This window comes from Montipora foliosa, chromosome 13, assembly GCF_036669935.1.
Source record: "Montipora foliosa isolate CH-2021 chromosome 13, ASM3666993v2, whole genome shotgun sequence".
Taxonomy (NCBI): domain Eukaryota; kingdom Metazoa; phylum Cnidaria; class Anthozoa; order Scleractinia; family Acroporidae; genus Montipora; species Montipora foliosa.
Window position 1 is genome coordinate 24,677,404 of NC_090881.1, and position 12,894 is coordinate 24,690,297.

Here is a 12,894-nt window from a genome sequence, read left to right on the forward strand (position 1 = left end):
ATCACGGTCGTGGGTCCAAATTACTGTCAATTACTGTAAGTTCTGCCAAGTTTATGCGCCCTGCACGGCACTGCACGGCACAGAAAAAGTAAAGTAGAATGGTGGTCAGCGAGAATTACGAGCTTTTGAACTTCACAGTTTCGTACCATTGATTATGTGAACTTTGTGGCTTTCTTTGTAGCTTCCGGAACGGCGGCATTGTCGAAAATTTGCTGTATTTCCGAGGGAGACACTTCTCCAAACCTGTTGTTTTCAGCCATTTTGTCCCTTTGTTTTCAGCCATTTTAGTCCCTTTTTAAATTATTTATATGTTTAACTAAATTAGTAATGTTAGTAGCATTGTAAATAATTAACTATTTTTACAGTTAATCGTTAACTGTATTTAAATTTGTAAATCTTTACATGTATCTATCAATTTTATCTTTTTAATCTTAATTTTATTGATCAATTTTAATTAAGTGTCCCCAATTAGCTCTTAGCTAAGAGCTAAATAGTTATAGACACTTGAATAAAGTTTATGTATGTATGTATGTATGTGGCGTATGTTTCCTTTGGATGGGGAGTTTTTTATTAGGAACGAAAAATATTTTACTTTAGGTGCACTTTAAACAATGATAACAAACATTGCTAAGGCCATCCCCCCTTTTTTTTTTGTTTACCGTCGAATGCGTTTCCTGATATTGGGTCGGTCGGTCGGATTGAAAAAAAAAAACGTAAAAAAGAAAATCATAAGCATTCTCGGAATCGGAGGCCTGGTACCCCGGCATCATAGCTGTGGAGCCAGGAAAACAATAAGACGTGAACCCAAATTCAATATTGCGGAAAAGTTGGCGGATGTTGTGGCAAAATTAAGACAGCGTGGGAACAAGGATCAACCACCGAAACTCCTGAGCTGTGCGACATAAAAATGGCTTAAAAACGTCGTTGTCTATTTTTTTTTTTTTTGAAAATGCCCAAAATCTGGGTCGGTCGGACGACGCGAAACGGAGAAAAAAAAGGGGATGGCCTAACAGCAAACAACAAATCCAAAACAAGACAATAATGCAAAAAAGAAAGTGAGCCATTTTATCTCATTACACTGGGAGGACTCTACTGAACGTTGTTTGCATTAAAATTAAAGGCATTCTCATACAAAAAGCGCAAGGACAAAGTAAACCCAGTTTGACTTAAATTGGCCAAATCAGCCATAAGTACAATGTATGCCAGGTACTGAACATTCAATAATCTATGTAAGACTTAATAGGCAAGCCTAAAAGCAGACTTCCTCAATCACCATTTGTTTATGTTTTTGTTTTGAGATATTTTATAACTTGAATCATAGACAAAACCGTTGGGAAGGTTAGCACTTTTGAAGTTTTTATTGCTTCTCACCCCTCCCCTCTTGTTGAATGTTGTGCAAAAATGAATGGTTTTAGTGGGAAATTGTTGTTACTTTCCAGAGGGGGGCTATGAAAGAGAAGGTGAAATTATTTCTTTTGCGCTTTAACAGAAGCGGGTGCGACCTTCCCAACTACTTTTGTCTATGATTGTAGTCTGCTTACCAAACAACCAGTCCGGCCTGCACATTGCTTTACACAAGTCTGTTTTCCTGTGCTGTTTCTCAGCCTTGCTCATTTCTTTGTATTCAGCCTGTTTTCTTGTGCTTGTCCCAGTTGCTCTTTCTACCCCTGCAGCTGCTCATCACCTATCTTGTTTGTTTGTTACTGATATTGGCCTGTTTTTGTGCTCTCAGTTGCTCGCTCTCTTTCACGTTGAACATCGATTACTCGTCGCCTGCTTCCTTTTTTTTCTTCTTTCTCTCACTCTCTCTTTCTTCTCTCCTTTCTACGACATTAAAATTTTCGCTTGTTTTACTAACACGTAGTGTCGAGTCATAGTCCTTCCAACGAAGGAGAGACTATGGTCAAATGCGGTACGCTGGGCTGGCCGTTCAACTTACCACCAAAAACGCGGCAGGTACAAAACACAGGTCACAGGTCATTGTTTTACCTATACAGAAAGTATCCTAAACATTCATAAAAGCTAACCTTAGGCCTAATTAGGCCTAAACAAAAGTTTTTAGGCCTAAGGTTAGCTTTTATGAATGTTTAGGATACTTTCTTTATTGGTAAAACAATGACCTGTGACCTGTGCCCTGTGACCTGTGTTTTGTACCTGCCGCCAAAAACACGGGTTCCCGCAATGCGACATTTCGCGTACTACCTTATACGAAACTTGAACGTTAAGCCGATGATACACGGTTCAACATCTTGCAACAGTTGTTGCTCAACAAATGTTGAACTATGTTGCACAAATGTGTTGACGGAATAGAGCTGGTTGCTGCTCTCTATTTTCGTTCAACATCGTTCAACGACATTCAACGTGCATATTTCAACATTCAACGTGACACGACACACTGTTCAACATTTGTTGAGCAAGAGTTGCAACATTTGTTGATCAACAAATGTTGAACCGTGTATCATCATCGGCTTTAGGTGGTCAACCTCATTCCCAAGGGCCTCTCTCTCCCTCCATTAAGGAGTATTTTCCCAAGCAACCCATTTTCTATCTCTGAATTAACGATTATTGTTAATTCTTACTTTGCTCTGAATTTACTATTATCTTTAATTTAGAAGACTGAAAGCTTGATATGGATTATGGGAAATGGTCATATATTTTTAAAAAGTGCATGGAACTAGGACTCAAACCTGGGAATGTTGATTAATCCGTCACCTAACAACTTGACCACCACTACGCAATCTGCTGTCAGGGATAACATTTTAACACTATTTGATAATGCTGTATTATCACTGGGCAACAAACAGTATTAAACACTACAAAAAAGTTTGGTTACGAAACTTCACGTCAGGGCGAAACATTTTAACATCAAAGCTTATGCCTTATTAATTTAGTTTAGGCCTAATTACTCACCAGCAATGATATTCTATGGGAGACTTAAATAATCTTTTTTTTTGAGAGCGCATTGTCTTGATCTTCAGTGGTCAGGCGGAAAAAAGTGGTACATATAGAGTTGAAACTCTGGGTTCAAATCCAATCCACAGATATGATTTTTATTTTCCTTAGTTTCTCTGCTACCACAAGTCCTGGGGCATAGTGTCCTAACTTAACAATAAAGTAAATTCAAAGCAAATTAGGAATTAGCGATAATTGTTAATTTAGAGAAGAGGTCACATTGTTCTTGAGGGAAGAGGGTGGACCCTGGGAACGAGATGACGTCTTAACTGAAAACAAAATAATTAAATGGTTGTGACTAGAATGGATACTCCAAAATAAGGTGAGATAATATTAGTTTTGTGTATGTAATGTGCCAAAGGGTCTTCCTAAAGTTTTACTAAGTTAAAAAAAAATATGTGGAAAGAGTATACAAAGAACAGTCAAACCCAGGTTATTGGAGTCACGTCTATATCCATATCCACTGTACCAACGTTTGGTAGCTGGCAAGGGAGGCAATTTTTAACAAATTTATATAGTGTCACTAAAACAATTATGAAAGCTAACCATTTCAAGTCAGTGCTTAACCCTAATCTCTAGAGATCAGTCCCTAACCCAGCAGGTATTCTCTGCCTAAACAGAGTGTTGTTTATTTGCCAAAGTGCATTAACACTGAGGTTGTCAGGTCATGATTGGCCAAGTCAGAAAATAGCATAATACTCTAAATGTTTGTCCCCCCAAATTTTGCCTAATCATTGTTTCCTGTTTCTCTTAGGACTTAACAATGGTCCTAAGAGAAAACAAAAACAATGCTTATTCAAAATTTCCTATACCAGACAAAAGAAGAAAGTGAACATAACAATACCTAATTATGAGCAAGGCCTAATTGGAGTAACAATGGTTCTTCTGTCCTCTGCCATTTTAGTCCGGTATATGAAAGTCTAACCCAAAATTTCGGGGGACAAGCAAAGAGTATTATGGTGTTTTCTGCTTTGGTCAATTGCTATTTAAGGTCACCAAATGTTCCACCTGTATATGTGTCACAAAGTGTCTCACTTGATTTTGGAGTGTCCATTCCAGTCATTACCCAAATTAAATGGATTGCCACATATAACCATGATTCGCCGCATGCACAGAGTTATAAAATAGGCATGGCACCTATGTGTAAGGATGTATACAAAACATTGACCCCAGCTCCATGGACCACTCCTATGGATCCGGTCCTTGAACCCCTTCATGGACCTGGTCCATGGACAATCCCTGTGGACCACCCCTCAAGTTACAATCAGAAAAATCTTTAGACGAAAGAGAGAAGTAATCCTAACACGCACTCCTCAAAAAATTCAGGTGGCTCCAACGCGATTCGAACCCAAGACCTCTGTGATGCCGCTGCATGGCTCTACAAGCTGAGCTATGAAGTCACTAAGCCGGTTGGGAGAGGGTCAGTTTGTAGGGCTCATTTGTTCCGGTGAAGGACTCAAATAAAATGAATGTGTATTTGCAGTGCAGGTTATAGACAAATCCCTTTGGAGCCACCAAATAGGTGGTATAGGTGTCTTAAAGAGACAATAATTGCTTAAATCAGTGGCCCATACCTAAGAAGTATTCCTGTCACGGCGTCTTCCCGCAAATGAGACTCCCGCAGGAGCCCGATGATCAATCACAAGAAACTTAACTTGACTTCATAGTGTCACTGAACCAGAACTGTCATCGTTTTTTGTGGAAAACGTAGTCTAAAAATAGATTGGTCTCTAGAAATGCTGTGACATAGCCTTAGTATGGGAGTCATTGGCTCCTGCTTGTGTCCAGATAAGTGCTACAATTATAGGATCACTTTTCTCTTTCATCTTAAGATTTTTCTGCTTGTAAACGTACTGAATTTACAAAATGAGGGGTGGTCCATAGACCACTTTCATAAATGGCAACCACCTTTACATTCTTTTGTGTTTATGTTAATTAGACCTACTACGACATTTTGGAACAACGTTGTAGTGAGGCTACAAAGGCTTATTATCATTAAACCAAAAGAATATTTTATTTGGCCACCATTATGAAAGAGGTCTATAGAGGTAGTCCATGGACGGGGACCATGAAGGGGTCCATAAACCGGCTCCACAGGGGTGGTCCGTGGACATGGGGGCCATGTTTTGTACAGTATATAGTGATCCTTTAGAATAACATAAAGGTTTTGAACTACATTTCCAGCAAACGGTAAAAACTTAAAGTTTAAAATAATAATTTAATATGCGTTTCACCAAAAATAAAGGAAAAGGGAAACTTCGTGCAAAAAGCTGTCAAGGAAGTTCTCAAAAGAGATCAGTATTTTAGAATAATTTTTTTTCCATTTGCCGAAAAGCAATATCAAAACATACTTTAAAACAAGGCACTCTGATGAATTTTGTATACTGAATTTGTGGAAATCGTTTCCTTCAATGATAGGAGTATCGGAAACGCCTAACTCCGCTTCATGATGTAAACAACTCATATATTAATTTGCAAAGGTATTATTAGTACATTAATGCCAACAACTGCAGCACGAAGTGTCTCAGTAAAGAGAGATAGGAATTCTGTTGGGGCTTTGAATAAACAGAATGACCCAGCTAACAGAGGGAAGATCAAAAAGATACAAGTAATTGCAAAACAACTAATTGAAACATAAGTGTTTCTTTTTTTATTAGACTAACTGGTTCATACCGACTAAAACTCGCAACACAAGCCCTTAGAGCCTGGGCCATCTGCAATATTTACTGAAATTTCCTTTTGGGCAAAGTGCTTGTGTGAGTATGTGCATCATGTTTGAAAGCCAAATGTTTCTTTATAGTGTGCATGCTCAGAATCAGGAACGTCCAATGATAGTCATTCCAAAGATCACTAACAGTGTTCTTAGTTGGCAGAGTGGTAAAAGTCCTAAAAGCACAGTGGCCCGGACTCAACTTTTTATATACCGTAAGTTGAGTTTGTTGTATCTCTAGTCTACTCAGGTATTTTTATTTTCTTGCTCTGATTTACCTGTATTCCCATTAATTTGTCTTCCAAATAGACCATTTTACCTGACCTAAGAATGGAAGCGAGGCTGCCTTTGACCCTGCTTTGATACAAACCTTTGTATCTTTCGAATATTAATGTAGACTAATTAGAATTACAATGACACAATTTACATGATAAAAGCAGTGAGGTCTTTATCAATGTAAGGTCACTGGCAGCCTCACAGCCATTCATAGGCCAGGTCACTGAGCATACAACTGTAAAATGGCCTATTAGTAAAGCACTGCACTTGTGCTCAGCAAATTAAGCTTGAGACTTAAATAAAGTGTTCATTATTATCATAATTATAATAATAATTGATTTATTGTAATTTGTAAAAAATTATTATTATCATTATTGAACAACAAATTTCAAAACGAATGGCAGCTGAATAAAACACACCTGTGATGTAAATTATAAAATAATATCTATGCTATCAAAAATATATAAATAAGTTCTATAACATGCTTTGTTATCAAAAATGGGAGTAGAGTTGAAGCCTACTGCCCTTTTAACTGGGCAAGTTGCTGCTGATTTATGTTAAAGCAAAGAGCCTATAAGGGAAACATCAGTAAACATAATTTGTACAATTTATTGAAAACACAACTATAATGTTTAATGGTGTAATATTGAGGGCCTCCCGGGGAGGGGAGTCCTTGTTTCCTTGTTCCCTTTAAAAATTTGCTAGTGTTCCCTTGTTCCTGAAATTACTTAAAAATGGAAATCATTCAAAAATGGTTTATGTTCTCTTGTTCCCTAAGATATTTTGTCTTTGTTCCCCTATTCCCCAGTTCAAATAATAAGCCATGTTCCCTTGTTCCCCAAAACCCCTGGGAGACCCTCAGTGTTCCCACTAGAGGGATGGTGAACCTTGCAGTGTAAGCAGTGTAAAAAAAGTAAAGTAACCATTATATTAAACATTGATAACTCATAACAGTAGTTCAACTAACAAACCTGAGGTTGACGTTGTTCTCATTTTAAACCCCCCTCTCGATCAGTGCTCTGTTTTATTGGAATTTAAAGCTACTTAAGCTACACATAACAGAAAGAAGTCGAAACAAGGATGTGAGATCTGGGAATCAAACTCAGGACCTCTTGCACCAAGGCCACGCACTAACGGCCTGCGCCATCCTTGCTCCTTGAAGTGTCCCAAAGTAATTTTTTTTAAGATTGTAGTTATCAATAAATCATATAGTGGAAATTCAGTTCAAATTACGATACTTCCTACCTGAATGTATAAAGATCATAGATCTTCTATTATCAAACAAATTTTCCCAATAATATTATTATCTCTTTAATACTTTCCTCCTTGGTAACTGAAGAGAAATGGGAAGCCACTTCAATTTTCTCCATGGTACTTGCTATTCAAGCTAGCCAATCAGACTGTGTGTGGTATATACTAATACTGTTTATCACTTATGCTAAAAGAAAGGTGTACATTTTAACATTCATTAATATATGAATGCCATAAAATTAAGGCTGACAAGGGACATCAATTAGACTTCTTTGTTCTTCCTCTTTTCTTGAGTTCACCACTCAATGCAAGACTTGTTCTGGCTTTTGTCCAGTTGCCGCTTGATTTCCGTCGTTCTTTGCGACTTTGAGGAGATACACTGCTTTGACTGCTCTGAGGCCTGGAAAGATGTTCTACAAAAAGGAATATCGCATTGTAGTGTGTTATCTAGAAGAAATAAACCTGAAACTAGGTTCGTAGTATTTCTGAACTTGTAGTCTTAGATCTGACCACACTATTTTACAGTCACAGGTAAATGGCATATGCTGTCTGACACAATAAACCCCACGTCATCACATACAGTTTCAACCTTCATTTAAGCAATGAACAATAATCATTTTAATAAATTATAACTGAAGAATATAAATACAATTTTACCACAATTGCTTGTAATCTCGCAATCTGATTGGCTAATTTGCCGTTGTCGATGAGAGTCTAGACAATGCTGTACACGTCATGCTCGCGTCATTTTGTCACGCAGTGTAATAGCCAATCAGGAACGCTCATTTTGGAAAATAAACCAATCATATTGCGAGAAAGTTATAGACAACGCTTGCTCTTTCTTTAAGTCATGATTTTGGTCACGCTCTGAAATAAAAACTTTCTTTGGCGTTGAGAGTCTAGACAACGGTTCAGCGTTGTCTGTACTCGGCTGCGCCTGGTGAGTCCACAACATTTTGACTAATGTGATGACGAATATCATTGTCGATAAGAGTACAGACAACGCTGAACCATTTTCGATTTGTTTTTGCTTTAAAGTGTGTGGAATTCTTGGATTAACCAACCGTTCAGCTAAGCAGAGTCTCATAAAATAACACAACTAGCTACTGTATTTCTAAGCAAGGTCCCTCTCGCCTCACAAATGAATTCCCGTGACTAGAAATAACTGTTAAGGGATGCAAATAAATCCTTAAACTATAAGACTAAGAAAGTAAACATGTTACAAGCCAGTTTGATGTTGTTGTCCTTACATCATTAGGGACCTTAAGCAAGGACGACGATGGCTATGAGAACATTGTCTAAAAATACCATTTGCTGTTACTGTAATAATTTTGTGATTCCTCCAAGTCGCTAGGCTGGAAAGTGCGAATGCATATTCCAAGAATCTATGTGTGGATATTTAAAGTGAAAATTGAAAACTCATCGTCAGGTGCTCTCGTACTCCACACGACATCAAATTTTATCATTTTCATGTTGTTGTCAAGATGAGAACAGCAAAGGAATGTATTAAAATGTAACATGCATGTGCAGAGTGTGCAGAGATATTGTTTTTGCTATTTAAACCTACTGTTATGTGGCGTTCTCGTCGTGGTTGTCGTCGTCCTTGCTTAAGGTCCCTATTCAGACAGAGGTTTACATGGCACAGTGGTCAGATCACTTGCCCCCCATCAATGTGGCCTGGGTTTGATCCCCAGACTTAGCATCACATGTGGGTTAAAGGGGCTATGTCACGTTATTTTAGAGTGTTTAGGGGAAATGTTTAGTTTATCCCGCCTTAAAACTCAAAAAATGGAAATGTGGAATTCCTTTACTAATAAAATTATCCTTACATCACCAACAAGATGATTCTGAGCAAAAACGGCCTTTATCCAGGCGATTTGCGATAAACTTGAAAAACGTCAGGCCAACTTTTTTCAAGATTACTCAAATGCAATCCATTTCAATCTTGTCCATTTGTGTCCATCCATGCTTTTCTTCTCTTTTGTTATATTTCGTTTATGTTCAATAGTTTTGAGCGTTCATTGCAATGTTTCAATCTATTTTTTGGGCATTTTGGATATCACGAAATTACATCATTTCATGTGACATAGCCCCTTTAAGTTTGTTGGTTCACTACTCTGCAGTGAGAGGTTTTTCTCCAGACACCACTATTCCAGTTTTCCCCTCTCCTCAATTTAACCAACCTATGAGTTAATTTGACTTACTTGATTTCAGTGCAGTGTCTCCAATAATATTACCTAGTGCTCCAGTGCTAAATACATGCAGTTGACATTTATGGTAAATAAAGTTAATTTTTATTATTCTATGGAAAGCTTCGAATTTTAATTGTGCTAACAGATGGTGATACTCACGCAGAAATGTGGATGTTACTGTCCTGATGTCATTTAGCAATGGAGTGTATGTGAAGACTTGCTCTCCTTCTTTTTCTGAAAAAAAACGAGGTTTGCCAAAGAATCACCAAAAAAGTAGTTGTTAGCAGCATTACTAAGGGGCAGTTTGTTCACCTGGGGCCAGTTGTTTGAAGCCTCAACTGGTTAGTGCAAACCTTTGGTTAAGAGGTATCAAAACCTCTAGACTTCCATGGTATTTAACACTGGTTAGTGCAAACCATGCTTCGAGCAACCCAGGCCTGACATGCAGTTAAAGGGAGAGTTTCATGTCTCTGTGCATGGGCAAACTCTCACGAAAGCACTGATGCAGGAATCAGAAACAATGCCGTGGAAGTGGAATTACTCATTGGAATTTCCTTTGTTTTATGAACCTACTGCATGCAAATAGATAACTTTTGGAGACAACTCGTGCATGGAATAAAATGTTCGAGTTTGATCGTAGCACGAGTCAAGTTCGAGCCCGAGTCAAGTTCGAGTCACGAGTCAAGTTCGAGTCAAGTTAAATTTTCCTTTTTTTTTTAGTAGTTTTGTTTTTACTTGGTGTGTGAAAATAATGTACCAGAGGTAATTAGGCCTAATTAGGTCTTTTTAGGGCTAATTAGGCCTAAAATTAGCTTTCAAGAATGTTTAGGGTACTTTTCTTTAGGCCTAATTAGGCCTAATTAGGCCTAAAAAGACCTAATTAGGCCTAATTACCTCTGGTACATTATTTTCACACAGCAATTAAAAACAAAACTACTAAAAAAAAAAGGAAAATTTAACTTGACTCGAACTTGACTCGTGACTCGAGCTTGACTCGGGCTAGAACTTGACTCGTGCTACGATCAAACTCAAAATGTTCAACCCATATAATAAATTCGATGGTCAAGACTAAATTTGATATTTTCTGTGTAAACTTGCAGTATCCTTCACCAAATTTGGGTCTCAGTAATTCAGTGTATTTGCTTTAGTTCTTTCTGTAATGGACATCATCTGGTTCAGTAAGAACCGCAAAATTTACTACTGATAGTGCCAAAGCTTGGACATGCGCCGGGTGGGAGGGTTGGGGGCAAAGCCTACTGCTAAAGATGGTCCAACACCTGAGTTACCTTAAGGGCCCACTGACGTATTTTTTTGGGTGCGTTGCTGAGGATGTAATAGTTAAGTAATTTGAGAGAATTTGGCATTATTTTGGTCAGTTTCCAACTTTTGTAAGCCAATGACCCTAAATATGACGTCATCATGCCGCGCCCATGGTCACGTGACCAATAAAAGAAAACTCTAAATTTGTCTCCGTGCTACGCAATTTTGGTATTTAATCGATGGTTTGATAACTTGTATTCGTTTTTTCATCCAGCCAAGCATGGTTTTCTTTTTATTTTGAAAAATGTTCTTTTTAAAGACATAAACGATACTGAAATACCCGTAACTTTTCCAAAAAAGATGATTTTAAAAAATCAATGCTTCGCTATATTCAGTATTTGGGGGTGAAACGTGCCATGTAAAAAAAATTATAATTCAATTTAAAACCGCCAGAAATTTAGCTTTTTTCTCAAACCAGAAGTCAGTTCGTTTACGCATGCGCAGTTGATCTGAGAACGAGCGCGAGGAAGGGCGAGGAAAAACCTTCAATGGAAACAACAGTTTGTTCGGTGACTTTTGCTTATAAGTGGGTTTTCTTGTCAGCTCACGATATGATGACGTCAGTTACCAGGAGTAACATTTCACTTCCTTAGCAACACACGAAAAATCCGTCTGTGGGCCCTTAAGCACATGTGCTGAAGACGTCAGCAATGAGGCTGGCCAAATTGAGTGTGTACTATTAATTACATGCATTAATTAACATAATTTAATGCTACCCAACTTTATCACTCGACAAAATAATGCTAATAAACAGGGGCGTGGAGAGGGAGTGGCTGGTCACCACAAAATGATTACTGATTTATGACAGAAGCCCATGTTTATGATAAATGAAGATGGTGACAATTTTGATTATATTGACGATGCAGATAAAACAACTCACAACTTATGCGATGCCTTGCTCGTGATCTGTCAGGTTAAGATATAAATATTATAAAAGACTGAATGAAATCTCGAAAAGTGCAAAAAAAGACTAAAATCTTAAAGACAGAAATCATCATCATATTATCATCATCATGAACATCATCGTTCTTGTTTGTTTAATCAAAAAGGTAATTGAAGACATCCAAAAAAAATGCCATTTTCTGTCAAACATCCCAGGGTAAATGGAGCAGTTACACAAATATTTAATTGAGCAATTTTAAGACAAAGACTGTCAAGTCTTATGAGTATAAACAATAAGCAACAAAAGGGTTGAGACAATTTCGCCTTTATATGAATCTTAGAAAAATTGCTCCCTTAATATTTCCATCTAACCCTTTCCCCTCCCCTGTTATCAACTTTGAATCGGTGATGGGGTATTGGTGCACGTCGAAAATGTACCATTAAGATGATTTTCTCCAAATTGTGGTCTTTCCACTTCAGTGTCTCAACTACTTTTGTCGCTCAGAGAGCAAAAATAAAATCTATTTGAAAACATCCCAAGTTAAATAGAGCAGCTACACAAATATTTTAATGAAGCATTACAAAACTTACTGTCAAGTCTTATAAGTATAAAGGAATGCCTAGCTTTGAGTAGATCTGTCGCATATTCACTTTTATGGTCTAAAAGGTTTTTAAGATTTCCCGATTCATCAGACAAGTCTATGAGTTCTGAAAAACAAGAATATACAGCCTGAGAGATTTGATCAATCAAATTAAAACAAACCCAAACAATTAAACGAAAGTGTGGCAAACCTTCTCTATCACGACGACATCTCTTTTTTATATCCTCTAAAAGAACTTTTATCACACAGTTTGGGTTGAAAAGGGCTTCTTGACAATCTAAACAAGGTAAGATAAAAACGAGTAAATTAAATGTCGTGAGGTTGTGTGTGCGCAAACACACGTACATGATGATCTGTCATTCTGTGAAAGATGTCACGAAGTCAAACGCGGAAACGCGGAATTTAACTCGCCATGGTCTGTTTAAAAGAGATCAACTCTTACCTCCAAACCTTACAGTTATAAACATCTTGTGCGTAATTAGGCAATTCCAAAGTGAAGCTAGAAGCTATGTTAAATTTTTTGTTGGTTGTTTCGTCTGCTAAGTGACTTCATCGCAAACTCATTGTTTTGCGACAGTAAGCCTTTGACATCGATCAATTGGTTGCAGTCATTCATGCAATTATTATGCTATTTTACGATTTTGTTTAACAATAACATCGTGCTAATGGCAACACTGCAATATTGATTAATTAACAAATGTCACGCTCT

At 37.6% G+C, this 12,894-nt stretch overlaps 1 protein-coding gene across 1 annotated transcript; it reads right to left on the reverse strand.

Moving 5' to 3' along the window:
* Window positions 1-5,564: 5,564 nt before the first annotated feature.
* LOC137982952 (uncharacterized protein CXorf65 homolog) lies at window positions 5,565-12,894 on the reverse strand. Its single transcript, XM_068830119.1, has 5 exons — window positions 12,628-12,894; window positions 12,376-12,462; window positions 12,175-12,291; window positions 9,541-9,615; window positions 5,565-7,602 (listed from the first exon to the last, which is right to left on the reverse strand). The coding sequence occupies exons 1-5, from the start codon at window positions 12,650-12,652 to the stop codon at window positions 7,448-7,450; spliced, it is 459 nt and encodes a 152-aa protein (XP_068686220.1). The 5' UTR covers window positions 12,653-12,894; the 3' UTR covers window positions 5,565-7,447.

Bases quoted from the DNA above. Each gene is read 5' to 3' on its own strand.
- LOC137982952 (XM_068830119.1), bottom strand. From the start codon at position 12,652: ATGTTTATAACTGTAAGGTTTGGAG. The intron at 12,292-12,375 runs GTTTGCCACACT...CTTGTTTTTCAG, and splicing joins ATGTCGTCGTGATAGAGAAG to AACTCATAGACTTGTCTGAT. The intron at 7,603-9,540 runs GTGAGTATCACC...TCCTTTTTGTAG, and splicing joins AGTAACATCCACATTTCTGC to AACATCTTTCCAGGCCTCAG.